Source organism: Colias croceus, chromosome 14 (genome assembly GCF_905220415.1).
Source record: "Colias croceus chromosome 14, ilColCroc2.1".
Lineage (NCBI taxonomy): Eukaryota > Metazoa > Arthropoda > Insecta > Lepidoptera > Pieridae > Colias > Colias croceus.
In genome coordinates this window covers 6,149,711-6,166,702 of record NC_059550.1, presented here as the reverse complement: position 1 = coordinate 6,166,702, position 16,992 = coordinate 6,149,711, and the positions used below count along the sequence as shown (strand labels likewise).

The window sequence follows — 16,992 nt, the reverse complement described above, 5'->3', positions numbered from 1 at the left end:
CAGCTAAACTTAGTAGTTCGCTAAACTTGTATTAGCTACTTGAATTATACTTGTGTTTGTTAAGCTTAACACTACCTTAATTGGCCATAAATTAAGTTCTTACAAGTTGGTTAGCTCCCGACTGTAGGATACGCTCTCCCATCTCGAGATAAGGGGGTTATCGCTACCAGGATGTTAGGAATTTACGTGGGGTCATTTTATTGCAGCACTTAACTAAACCTACATTTTGTTTTGTTTAAGAATTCCATTGTACTCGCTCTTGAAGTAATTTCACTTGATTTATTGAGACCGATACCTGAGACGTATTGCTCGGTTTTATTTTATTTCTGATAGAAGATGGTATATCGATAAAACCTCATTTAATATAAGAGAAGATCTTGACAATTTACGAGTCTAGTACAAACTCGTAAATTGTTTACTATCAAAACTACAACGCACAGTAATACATTTTGGTAAGATAAGAAAATATTCGGATTACTCGAAACGATTCATAAAAATATAACGAAGTTTTTAAATTGCCACTTTTTAGTATTACCTACGAGTTGCTGACAATAATTATTGACCTTTGTTTTTTCCCAATATAAAATTATTACCGCTTATTTAAAGATGCAAATCGGTAATAACCATAAGGAAACTATCACTTAATATTATGTTCACTCCATATGATAGATATTCATAATTATGAAAATCGACGTATAACGGAAGATATTTGAATATCTAAGGTAGAATTTTGGACGTATTGACGAAGTTATGAAAATAAATGTCTCTATTAAGGACCGGTAATATCAACATACCTGGGCACACAAACGCTATACATATGCAGATGCTTAATCCTTCAGAGCGTTTCTAAGCAAGTCATTTACATTTGAAGCCGCGGTGCTTTGCCGTAACGGGCCCTAACACGCCTGCACGGAAGGATTACCTCACTTCACTCGCTCTCTATTTACCCTCAAGCAAAGAGACCTAAACGTGTTTGTGTCCCTCTCGTATAATTCTTTCAGCCTGTTTGTCTTGGATTAAACGCATGTCTTTGCTTTTAACGCTACTGTTTACTCGACCGCCTATATAAATATTTGTAAGAGAATGCGGCCATTTGCTCGCTCGGTTATGAACCCTTTAATTGCTCTTATTTTATACTTTTGAAATATTACCGCGATAAAAATTAAGCCGTGCCGCGATCGTAAACGCTGTAATAAAAAGTGTTCCAGATTAGTTAAAAATAAAAGCGTAGTGGAGTCGATATCAGTGATACTGTGAGCTTTAGTTTGATGTGGGTCGTGTGTATCTCATCTCCGATTTCGATCGAGGCACTGCTTCGATATAATGCGTTGATAAACTAACTGTTCATTTCTCTGAAGTCTAGCGATATCGTGCCCGTTTAAGATTGATAAATCCTTAAGTAGAATGTAGACTAAGTTCTATCAGGTAACATAAATTTATTGCGAGATGAAGGACAATTAGAGATAATTTGAGAGTTTATTTGTAATTAAGGCAATTACGGTCAACGCGGTTAGAATGCTAGGTATGGAACGATTTATCCGGCTTACCTAGATATGAAGAAATAAAATTCCTTTAATAAACATTCCGTCCAATTTAATGTGCATTCTGAAATGTAATATGAAGCACCTACATGATATCAATAGCTTTAAAGATCTATTTTATTGAATTTTTTGTGCAACCGTATAGGTATCATTATTAATAGAAAAATCAAGATAATAAATATCTTTAAATTAAATCTTTAAATTAGTTTACATGACTCTCACATGACATAACTTATTTTTTTTTTTTTGAATAATGGGTATGGGCCAGTACCTTTTGCGTTACATAACGGTACAAACCAGCGAAAACTTTCATAAACAGGGAATAGATTATAAATTGTGAATATCGTTTGTTTATTTGTTATTATACAAGCGAAGTGGGCAATAAATCGATCGGATCTAAGCTTGCAAGTAACCGTAAGTAGAATAAACGACGTGTCACAACTAAAATCAGATACATAGGAAACGCAACCATTTCGACGTCGCTTTTACGCCTTCGTTGCACTTGCTAGGGTTGTCGTGGCGATAATAGTTTTCAATAGAACAACTTTTGTTTGAATTTATGATCGTTTTACGTGAGTCGCAACCCTGGATTGTTAACATTTATTGTCGGTAATATATTGTGTATAACAGTTTGATTCCGCTTGCATTGTGAAAAGTGTTGTTTGGATGTCTTGTTTTTGAATGTTTATGTCTAATGAATTTTTTGTTACATTTATTATGCAATCTTATGAGATTGTACGTTATGTATATTTTTGACCATTTCTTAACCGTATTTTGTATGTTCCTTTTTTAATACGTTTTTATTCAAGCTGCTGAAAGACTCAGAAAAGTCATAGTCTAATATGATCTGGTATGTGACCGAATCGGAGATTACTTAAAATTGTTTGGTATAGGTAGACCGTAGTCTACCTAATAAACTTGCCAACCTATAATTTTCTTTTATATTTCCAATCCTTCACAATTACAGCTTTTAGAACACAAAGCAGATAAATCTAACCCAAAACAGAATTACTCGTTATAACAACTCAAATCCACAGCAGTAAATTTATCAAATCACAATTTAACCAATTCACAATATTACATTCCTAACAATAACCTAAACAATACTGAAATAGACGTCATGATTAATTCAAATTCAAAATCACGGTTTCCAATATTATTGAAATATATTATCATAACCCAATTGCATGCGGTGGTTGAAAATAATTTGCACATTGAAGTCGATTCTAACTGTTCATCGATAATTCATAATACATTCCCTGCACGCATGAGACCTTTGAGATTAGTTTCAAGTTATGGAATACTGATTTTCTAATACCCTTCAATAAGAAGGAATACTTTTTTAAGCGTATATTGATATTTATAATAAAATACTTTCTCAGAAAAGTTTATTTTCTATTTCAGAACATTTCACCTTCTATTATAAGACGCACATCTCAAGAAACTTATTCTCATATTGTATGTACAATTAATTTTCGAGCGTATCTATCTCTATCAGATTGTTTACAAGTTTCTCTTTTTCTATAGGCTCATTTTTCATTATAGGTAAGTTGATTATCGTGTCGATAATGTTAGATAAACACAAGCTTACTAAATCAGCGATCCGGTGACCGGTCAAACATTGGAGGTATGATTGATTATCCCGATCGAAACATGGTTCGTTACGAGCCGCATCCAAGCGCACATCTGTCGCATGCTCCGTGGCACTTGTGAGACTTACAAAAACTGACGCCTAGAGTGAGACAAAAATATCAATTATGTATAAGTACAACAGAGACGGGGATTTAAATAATCCGTAGCGAGGGTTAAACTGTCCTTCGGCGTCACTACGCCGTATTTTCGGTGATTTAGATCGAAAAGTTTTTGGTTTGAAATGATTTTATTCTAATTTTAAAGTTTAGAGTAAACGTTTATAAAACTTTGTTTAATAAAAATGAATGTGTCTTTTTTAGTCTGTCAGTAAATAGAGTCTTATCTATTTATATTTTCTATGCTAAGGAAGTTTAATATTAATAGTTTATTATATTATATTAACATTGAGCATTTAGATATTAGAAGAAACTTAATAACACAAAATACGAAAAAGATATTTTAGTATCGTTGGTATGCAACATTTGCTAGATTTTTATCAACAAAAGAAGTTTTTACATTGGGAATATTCTTGGAATTTAAACGGAACATAATAGTTTCTCGTAATCCTTTGCTAGTCTCTCTCGTAAAAGTAACAGATTTGTGACTGGGATTTTATAGAAATATACTCGGATCGAGGCAGCCATGAAAGGATTTAATAATTTGGAACTGAATAATTCTCTTTATCTATGAAAGTGCTCGGAATATAAATTGCAATGAAATCGTCATCGCTTTTGTTTTAACATTCCTGCCTTTTTTGAGCTTGATCACAAGTTACTGGTTATAAATTAGATAAAGAATTGTTCTAATAAATATTCTTATAGTGTGTTTTAAAGGTGACCGTTTGTTTTTACATAAACTACATTAATTTATAGACCGTGTCTCGTGTGACAGCATGTCAACTATAAAATATGTCGAATACAGCCTTTTGATTGTGTGTTTTAAGAGATATTGTCATATTTCGGGGACATTATTGGATGTAATATACATATTATTCGAATAATAAGGCGCGTAGGCGGTATTTGTTTATGGAATAACATTATGAATTGCTACGATGGGAGTTAGAAATTCAACTCGACCACTTAGTTTTTGAAGCGGGTTTTCTTATTGGAAATGTATGCTATTGTCTCCAGCGAGATATAAAATGCCGATATGACCCTACGTCTTCGTTGCAAGAAATATTCAAGGGGATACGGCCCACACTTTTAATAGTGGTTACATCATTTCCACACAATGAGAGCGCCGTCCACACCCATTCTCTGTCCGTATGATTTGAAATTATAGCACCGTTTTATTTGCTCTCAGCGCATTTATATGCGGTCGCAGAGTCACACAATGTGCTACAATATTATATGTTAAGGCACCTACGTACATAGAGCCCGGCCGCGGCGGTTGCGGCAAAGTGTCGCGTATGTGTCGCGACGCGCAATTGTGTGGGATGCTGAATGAAGCAGTAATTTAATCCTTGATTGTGTTCGTATTTAATTTATTCGCTGTATGATCAAATTTGGTACGTGTTTGTGCCCATTTATGGCGTCGAGTTTCAGCCTGATTTAAACGCTTAACACTTTCGCACCCGTAGTGGGCAGAGCTTTCCGATTTCCTCCGCGCGAACAACCTAAATGTGGGTTAGGAATAATAATGTATTCGTTATATAAACACAGATTACTAGATACCGATTTTATTAGAATACGTAATTGCCTAATGAATAGTAATATAGCAGGTAAATTTATGGACACAAAGGTGCCAATCATGTAATGCGTACCTGAAACGCATCTATTATCCTTTTATAATAAAAGTGGTTTTTGGACCGAAGAATTTAAGATAGTTAAAGGTCTATCGGGATTGTAATTACATACGGACGGTCAAAACGGCTTCGGCGATAAAAACTTAATGGCGCTATAATGTATTGAAGCAAATTGGCAGGATGTGTATAATTCAGGACTGATAAACGCCATTATGATTGTTATTAAGAGACATATAAATATTATTCAAGTTTTGTTCGATACTAACATTGTTCGTCGCTTTGTTGCGATACACTAATGAATTCCTACACACGTCTACGATATCGAATGACATTTTATAGCCTTGTTCGCGAGATAAAATTGTAAGGGTTTGGAGTGTAAAAAGTAGGGAAAAAGAAATCCATGTCGATACGATTGGCCTGCGTACTGCGAGCGGGTACCAGTTCATATTTTATGAAAAATTCATATCATGCCGGGGACTAATGATGTCGATGTCATCTTTTATTGCTAACGGGGACGTATATTTCATTAATCGGTCATATTCGTTTCTGCGCTCTGAGGTTTCTTTGATAAAAATAAAAATCAAGTGCCGCATCATCTTGCGAACGACTGGACAGAATTGACCGCTTTTTATGGTTTTAGTAATAAGGACGAGGTTTATCGGAAAATTATTGTGATAATTTCTTCAAGAGTAGTCGTAAAGACTATGTAGTAGGCTAGTTATGATAAAAACCTGCTGATTATAACATAAAACGTTGCGTTAAAAATATACTTTGTAAAATATATTCTATATAAAATTGAGTCAAATAAACTACCAGTTACTTCAAATAGTAAATACGTATCCGAATACGATTTATCACTTTATTTTAGCGACTCGATATCCAATAACCTAGTTTCGAGTAAGAACACGGTTTGGACCAGTAATTCAATTTCTACTTGTAAAAACGCTCTCGGTAATAGAGTTTACCTTTAGATCAAATAAAATAACAAGTGGCGTACGCTCGGTATAGGACACATTAAGTACACTTTACAAGGGATTTCTCAAATCATTTAAGTCATTTATATTGAACGTTTCTGTTCGTTGAAAAATTGGAACGGATTTGTAGATACTTTACGTTTCAGTTGTTTGTAAAAGATTTTGGTAGGAACAGAGGAGGTATCTGTGTGACTTATTTCATACAATACCTACTCACATTTCTATATTATACCTACTTTACCTACATGTATTACTAGGTAATTTGGGTACCATTTTGAAACAAACATCTTTAGTATAAATTTATTTAAAATACTCAAATTTATAGGCAACTAAAGAAAGATTCTCTCAATGAAAATTTCATATATTTTCTCATAACTGTCTCATTGCGAAGTTTGTAAGACGTTAATACTAGTATATGGGGGATCCAAATCCTGTTAGAGTTCATACAAACGACCTTTCCTCTCAGTTACTTAATATATACCTTGTTCCTATAAAATACTTTCTATTTTAGAAACACTCGTATATTCTGCTTGAATTTAATTTACGCTACACAATGTTACTAACAATCAATCAAATTTAAACAATTAAAGTGCAGGATATTATTATAATTCCACATCTTATCATTTGAAGCGATGTTACACAATCTTCGAAATTATACTAGCTCGATTTACATAGATAAACAACGGAATGGAAACTAAACAATCACATTCGAATTAACATTTAAATTATAAAATGATAATTTGAATTAGATACATCGTCAGTATTATTATTTGTACAAAGGTTCCTGCCCTTCTATATCAAACGAATAAGAACGCCTTGTTTCGAGGTAGCATCGCGGTCGGTGTATCACGAGAAAATTACATTTTTTCTTCGCCATTTGGCGCGCTAGCTTAGATTGTATTTTATCTTTATGCGAAATCATAATTCATGATGTTTTTGCTCACTCGAGGCTGTTATACGTTTAACGTTCCCACCCATATCTCCGCACAAGATATACTATTGTTTATTTTATTAAGCTAGATAAGTTCCATCGCGAAACTATTCAAGGCAAAAAGATTTCATTGGCGACTTGCCATATCTTGTTCGGCATAAATTACTTTTACGCATCAGTATGTAGGAACAATTTGAACGTTTGCTTAGCACGTTTCGTGAGGCATTCGGGCCTAGTTGACCCCCAAGAGCGCTAGCTACCCACAAAACGAAATGATAAATGAAGATCATCGGTAGTTACGCGTTACATAAACGTTGATAGATTGATTGTAAACGGTCGTGTGTGCCCATCGATCGATTAATAATTCTCCGAGTACAGCCCCGGGTCTCTATAAACGATTATAATATTTAATGGCTTTCAAATTTTAAGTGTTGCCTTATCCTGAACCATTTAAAAATGTACCGTATACATTATGTTCCTAATAGATGACTTAGAATATTAACTTTGACGGGCGCAGCTAAGATCCCTAAAGCAATCTAAAACTTAAATGAATATTACATAATTCAAGAGCGGTTGAAATGTTTAAAGACTTTAAAACATTTTTCTCGAGCGTCGTCCGCCAAGTCAAACATAGAAGATTAATTAAATAATACTCAATAAATGTTTGATGAACAAAGGTAATCTGAGTCGGCATCTAACATAAATATACCATTCGGCCACACCACACTGATTTCGATCACCGTCATTCATTATTCACTTACTTCCCTTTGCTGTGCCGAAGTGTATTCATCACTTTTGTTTTGTTTAACTTTCATATTTTGTTCTGTTCGAGTCGTGCGATACAATACTGGTAATAATTGAATTGGTTAAAAGTTCTCAGTTCGAGTATTTGGAAAGGCGGAAGTCGATCGCTTATCTCTATGCCGCATTTTTGATGGCAAAGCAAATGTCAAACGATATTATTTAAGTGAAATTGTTTATTGTTTCTTAATGAGATCTGTTTTGTAACAAAGATAATTTTAATCGCAACAAAAATCAGAAAGTAAAAATGCAAAAAAGGCATTCGAGATTTCAGAAATACGTATTTCTTGTCATGTGTTATCATTACGCTCGCATCTTTAATGTTCTTGAATTATATTTACACATCACAATGACCTGTTTGCTTGCCACTCCACGCTAAAAAAAAGGTAATGTAATTTTCTTTATAAATAGCATGAGCGCTCTCGTACATTTTTTGTTATCATTAGTTGACGTGAAATAACACATCGGTCGCGTAGTATCGTGCTCGAAAAAAATAAATTGTGTGAAAAATTACTTTGATTACATCTAATAACGGACGGACTCGTTTGATGGCCACTGGTAGACATTAGCGTCATTAGCTGCAATGATAGTGACCTACAAGAGGAATTTTTTCCTACATTACAGTACTTTCATATGGACAGATTTATTATATGCATTAGTATGCAATTGCAGAGAGTTGTGATTGTACCTAGAGTCTAGACTCTACAATGATAGTTTTATACACTGATGATATTATTTTATTATAAGAGACGATAACCTAATATTACGCTTACTTTAATTATTCTAAATTCAAAACTCAAGTTGACTTCTGAACGATTTGTTAGAAAAAAATGTAAACGGTCCGAGTCATCGTGACCTTTCTTAAAAGCATTTATAAAACTCTCCATCACGTTGATGGTTTTGACAAGATGGATGCCACTGTATCCCATTTTGTCCCCACCGCCTATCATGCAATTAAAACGACGACGGTAGGCAGATGCCTTTCTGTTATCAAATACATTACTGACTTTTTTCTCATATTAAACCCTCTCGACTTAGATAACGAGTAATGTATTCGTTCTGAGAATAATTAAACGTTCATTTTTATATAGTTTAAATATAAGTGCGATACTAATTAAGAATTCGAAAGTTCATTATGTTTTTGTATTTGTTGGTATTGAATAGCCATTACGGAGTCAATAGACTTTTTGTAAACAATTTCAATACTTGACGCGATGGCTACAGCAACTTTTATTAACAGTACCCATATTGTGAGCATGGTTGTTTAGAAATTTTCCATTCATTAAAATGTCATGTTTTATTAAAACGTTGAGAGCGATTTCGTATTTCTATTGAGGTCTATGTTAGAAGTTTACGTACGTTTAAAACAACTGAAATGGAGTATTGTTTGTACGCAAGATACTCGTCAGTTTGAAACACTGGAACTCGAGGGTTCTTATTTTATGTGAGTTGTATAAAGTTCATCTTCTCAAAGATAAAACCGCAAGATGGACTTAAAGGCTAGTCGTGGCACTTTGCGGTTAGAATGTAAGGATAAACTGTATCATATACTTGTATGAGTGCATTGCCTTCTCGACGCTTTTACTTAATAGAGAAATTGTAGCCGAAATTTATGAAATTTAAATATTATATTTTAGGCAGGCGTTTCTTCATTGAACCAAATTTTCATTATTCGCGTAACTAATATTATGCAATACGAATCAAGCAGCATGAAAGATCGATAACAGAATACATATACAAAAGCATGACCAAAGTCGTCGAAATAGTATTAGAATATTTAGAAATTAAGGACTTTTTAACGGACTTTAAACGCGATTTATTCATTATATTAGTATTAGGTATTAGAATGTTTTTCCGCTGACCTAAAGAAATGTGATTCAATGTGCTTAATATATCTCCATTATTTCATTTTAAATATAAATTATATTCTCCATTGAACGTGGCAATTCATGTAAATAATTATTTTTGCTTGAAATACACAAGCTAAGTGCATTTACATTTCAGAAATACATATCGTTCCGGCATTTTATGATAATTATAATGTATAATGCACATTTCAATAAATAATAATAAATCTCTTTTCAATGGTTTGTAAGTTTAATATAAATGTCAAGTTAGATACCTACTTGTAATTTTGAATGCGCTGTGTTTCTAATGTTTGCAATACATTTGTATCAATTGTATTTGAACTATGACAATTATGACTTGAATATTGTTATATATGCCTTTAAATTATATGTTATTGTCATAACTACGAGTCGAGGCTAAAGGAAAGTGAAGAATGATTCACGACAAGCATACCTTCTTCCTTATTCAAATTTCAATATTATGTTATGCGTTTTAATTTTATGTTGGTATGGAAATGTCCTGGCAGCAGATATGCAATGATAGTAATAGACTATAAAAAATTTAAAAGGTACTCTCTCAAATGAAAGTTAAAAATTACCTTTTTCTTTGATTATTTGTTAATCTTATTGTAATTGCTTTAATTTTGTACCAAAACAACGAATAAGATTGAATCCATCAAACTAATTTACAATTACAACATGGTTTTACCTGGAGATTAAATTTAACGTTAATTTATTTTACTTTTATGATTTGGCCATTTCACTGGATTTATTTTAACACATAACCCTAAATAAAATGCATATAAAAAGATAATTAACCCGACTGAATGTTTTGTTCGCAGTTTGCGGCGCCTCGACCCGGTGGGGAGTCATCGTGTTTGCAAGGCCCCGACTGTTTTATGGTATGTATTAAATTTAACAATGAAGATAGTATTATTCTTTTATTTTTAAAACTGGAGACGCATCATTAATCATAATTAATAAGCTTGCTTGAATTGCTCCTGTGGTCGCTAAGAGTTAAGCAGCCGACGCGGGCGTCAGAACTCAGAAGTATTTGTTGACGAACTGTCTACATAATTTTCTTAGTGAAAGATTCATTTACTAGACCACCTGCACCACAAAAAATATCATAGGTACATTTTGTGTTTTCTCTCGAAGTAAATTTGTAATTCATAGTTGCAAAATAGCTAGTTGCTCAATAAAATTACCGCAGTCAATAATCGTAATGCGTTGAAGTTAACGTTGATTTTATTACGTTCTTATATTAACCGAACTACTCCCTAACATTAAAGCAATCGTAACATTTTAATGACTCCACTAACCAATTTAGCGGATCAGCAAATAGTAATATTTTACTGGCAGTGTCATATATTATACGTACTCAGAAGTCGCGCACAAACGCAAAGCCGTCAAAGCAACTCAATCATAACTTAGTTAAATCAATAAAATTAACTTCAAACGCACCGCGGATTCCAAGCGACAGAACGTTTTGTCAATAGCAGTAATTAATAATCGGGGTTTGCCGGTTCTTATAATTATTAAAGCTTACTGAGGCGAGAGTGGGCGTCAAGTTAACGTCAACTCCAACTAATGAGTGTTTCCAATGACAAATGTTTGAGCTAGCCATCACAGGGATTTCTACTAGATGTCACGTCACCCGAACGCTGGCGATTGTTACACTAATCAGAGATATTTGTCATCGACGTAAGCTATTTTATGATTAATTAATCTTCGTCCAGTCTCTGTAACTCAATAATATCTCTAGAAAGTCTCTCGAAATGTTCCAATAATATTCTTTAACATTAAAAGCTTTACAACTGTTTCTATGAACCAAAATACGCAGATCCAAATGTTATTAAAATATTCCCTTTGTATTTGCGGCTGTCGGTAAAGTAATTCTATTTTTCAACGTTTTGTTGGTCGTAACGAGCGTGTCCCAATTCTGTATTATTCATGTAACGTTATTTGTATTCCTGAATAGAAACTAATTTAATATTGTTGTTGCAGTGCTGGGAAAACTGCGAATTGCTTCAATCAAACTATCAAGTGTGGGGAGCAGTTTGTGATGAACAAGACATTTGTGTAAGTATCTTTATATTAATGTTTTAATTGTTACGTTTCACATTAAGTTTAATAAGTAGCAATGTACTAATTGGGTCATTTTTTACAGTTCCCTGGCTGCAAGGTTGCTTGTGAATTCCACGCTGAAGCAGCAAGAGCTTCCCAGACCCAGCCTGTCATCCACACAAAAGGCGAAGGGGTGATGCGAGTGAGCGGTGCGCTTGCTCGCTGGCCCCCGCCGGCTCCAAGGACAGCTTCCAGGCCTACACCATTCGTGTATGTCGTAATGCGCCGAGCAGCTGAAGGCCCGTGGAGGCAAATTATTCAAACGCAGGCCCTAGCCACCAGAGTACCTTCCAATAACGAAGGTGCTTTACTGCGTGTACTGGTCGTCGATCCTCTAGGACTCGTTACAATTTACAGCCCAGATGAAACCTGGGTTGCTCATGATAGCAACACATCTAATCACGATGAACACAAATGGATATTAAAAGAAATTTCACTTATTCACCAAAAAGTTCTTGTCATTGGTGAAATCGCATGGGAACCGAGAATAACAAGAGGTGTATATCTTGTAACGTGGGAGGTAGATGGAGGTGGATTAAAAGGAAATCTATTCACAGATTCTACAAGAGTAACGTTATCTTTATGGCCCGATACCATTTATCATATCCAAGTAGAACTCGTTTCTCGTACACCCGGTGTTGATAATGAAAAGTCGGAAACGATGACAATTGATACAAGTCGTGCGCAACGTGTTTCAACTGAAAGCGTTCAAGATGTCGAAGTTAGTGAAGGTGACCGACTGATGTCTGTTCTTGTAAGTTCAATGAGAGGAGAGCGTGTCCCGGAGAGGGCCCCTGACTCTGAGCTAGTTCTTGGGTGCTTGTCCGCAATGGTTGCTTTTGGATTAGCTGTACTAGCGGCTATTATTTGGAGGCGAAGGCGGCGCGGTACATTTCCAGGCACCAACGTCTATGTTGGATCCTCATCTGTACTTAAGAGAAAATTAGTGGAAGATTTTACACCTACTTCGCATTGTTTTCAACCTGTACTAGCTCCTGAAACACCCACTAACGAACCCGCTTCTAGGGATGTCGTAGTGTGACGTCATAGCTATGAAATGTTGGCAATAGAAGATCGGGCATTCAGTTCCTAAAGAGTATGGACTTAATAGTTTGAAGAGTAGATGCAACCGTGCTAATGTCAGTAAGTCAAGGATTTTCGAATGTGATAAAATTAAATTAGTTTGAACTTGTGAGAGTTGTGGTGGTGCGGATATCTGTGACTTTTATTTTTTGTGATTTATATTACTCTGTGCGTTGAAAATCACTGTACCAGCAACTATAAAATCATACTATATAAATTTTGTATGTAGTTTTAGAAAAATTGTAAATTTAAAAATTGTACTTATAAATGTATTTATGAAATCACAGTAAGGACAACACCAGGAATCTTAGATGTAAATATATTAAGGCTAAGCGATATATCTTTTTATGAATAATAATTGAATTTGTGTGTTGTAAATATTTTATAGGTGTTAAATATTTGCACCGTTTCTTTGTATTGTGCCGCGTGCAAAATCAAAGACTATGTAATATTACGTGCTGTTCTTAACTTTGTCTATGGTTCGTAGAGATTTTACGCTGTGGTATATTTTTCTGCTAAACGTGTTTGATATGCCATAAATAAAGCTGTGTTAAATTAAACACAAACTGAAGGTAAAGCCGGAGTCAAACAGTCTTATTACTGAATAAAAAATATGTACATATACTTACTCTCGTACGTAAATATTACTGGTAATTTAATAAATGAGAATCAATTATTAATGACGTCTTATTAAAGTTCAAGTTAAAGTTACAATAATTGTTTCCGGTGTTATATATTCGAATTATTTATCACATTAGTTTTTTTATAAGTCATTAAAATGTAAAATTTACGTTATAATACATTCGTTTATAAACATGACTTACCTTCGGTTTGTGTTTCCTTAACAACACTATTCTTACCTATTATCAGTATCGGGATCTTATCATCGTTTCAATGGAATAGACGTCCTTATACAGGACCTATATATAGGTCTTCTTCTTCAGCAATAAATACTTGTACGTGTTTGTAAATATGAAGGATCTATTGTAAAAATTGTAACAGAGAAAGTATATTTTTCTTGAAGGCGACAGAAAATTTATCTAATATTAATACCGAGTTTTTAATATATAACTATATTAAAACGATACTCATATCGTTTAGATTAGCCGGTCAGTTAATCCTTGTATTGTTGCTGTAGAAATTTGTTTAAAGTCGATGTTAGCTTTGCCATGTACTTACTTATCTTGTTTTTTCGTAGCGTGAAAAGTTAAAAGCCAAAAGTATTTTGTGTTATAAACAAATATTTTGGTTTTTCCATGACCAAATTCATATTAGAGTTAGGCTTAGTTAAATTAATTTATTTTAACCTTCATCCGAATTTGTAAATAGTTGCTAATTGATGAAGCTACACTTTAATAAGTATAAATAAATATGTCTGCCAAATTATATCTTCTTTTTCATTTTGATCCCACTTTGTATTATTGAAATTACTTTTCAAAATTAATTTTAATAATGTTGAAACGTATAAGAAAGAACTGAATAATCTAATTTAAAGTACGGTAAACCTTACAATGATAATAATAGCGTTTTAAAACAACGAATAGATATATAGTAGGAAAAGTAGATTGTGAGATGTAACACAACTCATGACTTTCTTCTTATTATGTCCACAATTTATTATAGGTCATTCACACCATAACTAAATTACTATTAAGATATAATAATAATCGCAGATTTCTCACATACACAATAAAAATTACGAAAAAGAGAAAATATTATATAGAGCAACTTATTAATTAATTTATGTTGAATATTGGCGAGCTATTAATACGCAAAGCGATTTATACTACGTGATATTAATTACACTATATTCAATTTGCTAATCACTATAGCGAGAATAAATCTCCAATAATTTTGAACAAATATTGACAAGCATATTTAGCAGTACTTTAGTAGGAATCCTAAAGAGTTAATAGAATTTACGTTTGAGTAGAAATCCTTTCTGCATTTAGTTACGAGAATTATTGAACACTTTAAAAAAGTTCACATAATATTTTATTGAAAATAAAAATGAATATTAACTAAAAGGTTTAACGGCACTCAGGAGGGAATGCGTTTGGGCATCATTTGACAGGCCGGGATAAAACGACCATTGTTCTGGGATTAGCGTCAACGTATTGTCAACATTCGGTGGTCAAACAAAACGTCACGTTATACGGAACCCCTTTAATTGTAGACTCAGACGTACTTAAATACTTATCCTCAAATGGCTTAAAGAAACGGGGCTTTGCTTGTTTTATTGTAGAGGGAAAAATCTGGGGATTATAATACGATTTTGGTATTTTGTAACACGTGTAACAATTGTTTTTGGTATGTGTATATATTTTTTTTTTCTTTTAAATTTAATATTCATTGTTTTGTTGCATTGACTCTAGAATCTTATATGATGATTTTGATAAAACGCTTCATTGCTCTTCACAACTAAAGAAGCTTAAATACAAAGACCACCTAAAAATACTAGATCATTTCATTACGGCAAAATCACAAAATCTTCAATCAACTGGAAACGCCGTCAAAGACCACCTATCTTGCCGTTTAACTATCAATATGAGCTTTCAAATCAAACTTGCCTTTACAATTTTATGACAAAATATATTTCCAAGAATGTACCCATGCCGCTTACTTACAAACAAAAACTGGGTCGTATCTTCTTAAAAGCCAATTAAAGAGTTAAGGATACATTAAATTGAGAAATCCATTAAGCTAATCGGCGTGAGCCACCGACAATGTGATTATGAAGGTCATTCGAAAATGCAAATGGAAGGAAGCTCTTTTATAAATTACGTGTAAACGGTAGATAACCCGCGCGTTCGAAGTTATAATAGACCAAATTCGTGTTCCTATCCCCATAAATCAAGTTCCGAGATTAGATATCGAGATTTTGTTTTTACTTATTCTAATCGAAGGTGAATTATAAAATCAATTTAGATAAGTCTTTGAAATCGACTAACAGCCATTAATTTTCATTAACAAAAGCGATGTTTGTATTGGAAATGATATACAGTACGTATGTCTATTTTAGTTATTTTCTTCGTCCACGGTCATATTGAGCATTTGCTCATAAATAACGGGAAAATAGAAGGTGAACGCTCCCACAAGGATCCTTTCGGGAGCGGCCAAAGCATTCTTTTAAGATTTATTGCAGAACTTGAACACATTTCTGGTTCCCCATGTAACTTTCGTGTTCAATAGTCTCTCAAATTTGAATACTTTTGCCGCACATTTAATTGCGAATACTTTTACTATGTGCGGACTCAAATATTAGTTTGAATTTTATTAGCTTTGAAAACTTTCCATTTTGGGCTTTCAATTTCAGGATCATTTTAACCTAGAATATTCGGGGAAAAATGCAATGTTTTCTTTGAGTAGGTAATAAATTTCAGTTCCAACTTATGTTTGTCTATTTCGATATTGCATGAAATTATGCGTCTTTATAAAAATATAGATATTTTCTTATGGGTTATGAATTATCGGGTAGACATATTTATTCGCATAATAAATAATTTTTGCTACGTTCATAATAAACTATGACGTCGTGTAGTCGTGTCGTAACTTTTACTAATATTCCTCGTGTAATTTTGTATCACATATCAAAGTATATTCATTTATGGGGTCGAAACAAAATGGCTAACAGATCGGCTTTATTAATAGCCCGATAGTCCAGCAGATAATTTCCACACGTAATACACATGAATCATACAATATCGGCGATACTGTGTCATCGCAAACGCTTTTTCAAACAGATAAATATGATACATACAAGCGATCCACTATTAGATAAGTTGTATACAAGATAGAACCAATGTACAGGATAACTCGGCGATTACCAGCTCCTCCAAAGATAGGCTTTAGATATAAAACGCAATCCACATATTTTATGTCAATTTTATCTTAATTGCTGGACCATGGTATAAGACAGTTCTTGTTAACGTGTGTTGATAGCACTGAAATAGTCTCGCTAAGTGACTATTACTTTTATTTGCAATATAAGTACTTAAGAGATTAATTTAATTGCTTTATATTACCGTTCGACGATATGATTTACATTAACAAAATGATTGGATACTTTAATTACAATTTAACCTTTTTAATCTCACACTTGCGAATCATGCATTCAATATTGACAGTTGTGATTCCCTATTTAAATTTTGAAAATGCGATGTAAAAAAACACAAAAACACGATCGCATTTATGCTATGAAGGACTAGTCAGATTAAGGATAGGATACTACCAGCTCCAGTAATAATTCTTGCACCAGTTTTGAGCTCGAATCTGACAAGCGTCTCAAACCGTAGCAGACTTATCTGAGCCT

General features: G+C 33.6%; 1 protein-coding gene across 1 annotated transcript in view; it reads left to right on the top strand.

The window, feature by feature from the left end:
* LOC123697341 overlaps positions 1–14,066 on the top strand; it is a 36,210-nt gene extending 22,144 nt beyond the window's left edge. Inside the window, exons 2-4 of the mRNA XM_045643816.1 lie at positions 10,313–10,372; positions 11,478–11,552; positions 11,641–14,066. Of these exons, the coding sequence (XP_045499772.1) occupies positions 10,313–10,372; positions 11,478–11,552; positions 11,641–12,639 (1,134 nt within the window). The 3' untranslated portion in view covers positions 12,640–14,066. The remainder of the gene's footprint in view (positions 1–10,312; positions 10,373–11,477; positions 11,553–11,640) is intronic.
* The last annotated feature ends 2,926 nt before the right edge of the window (positions 14,067–16,992 follow it).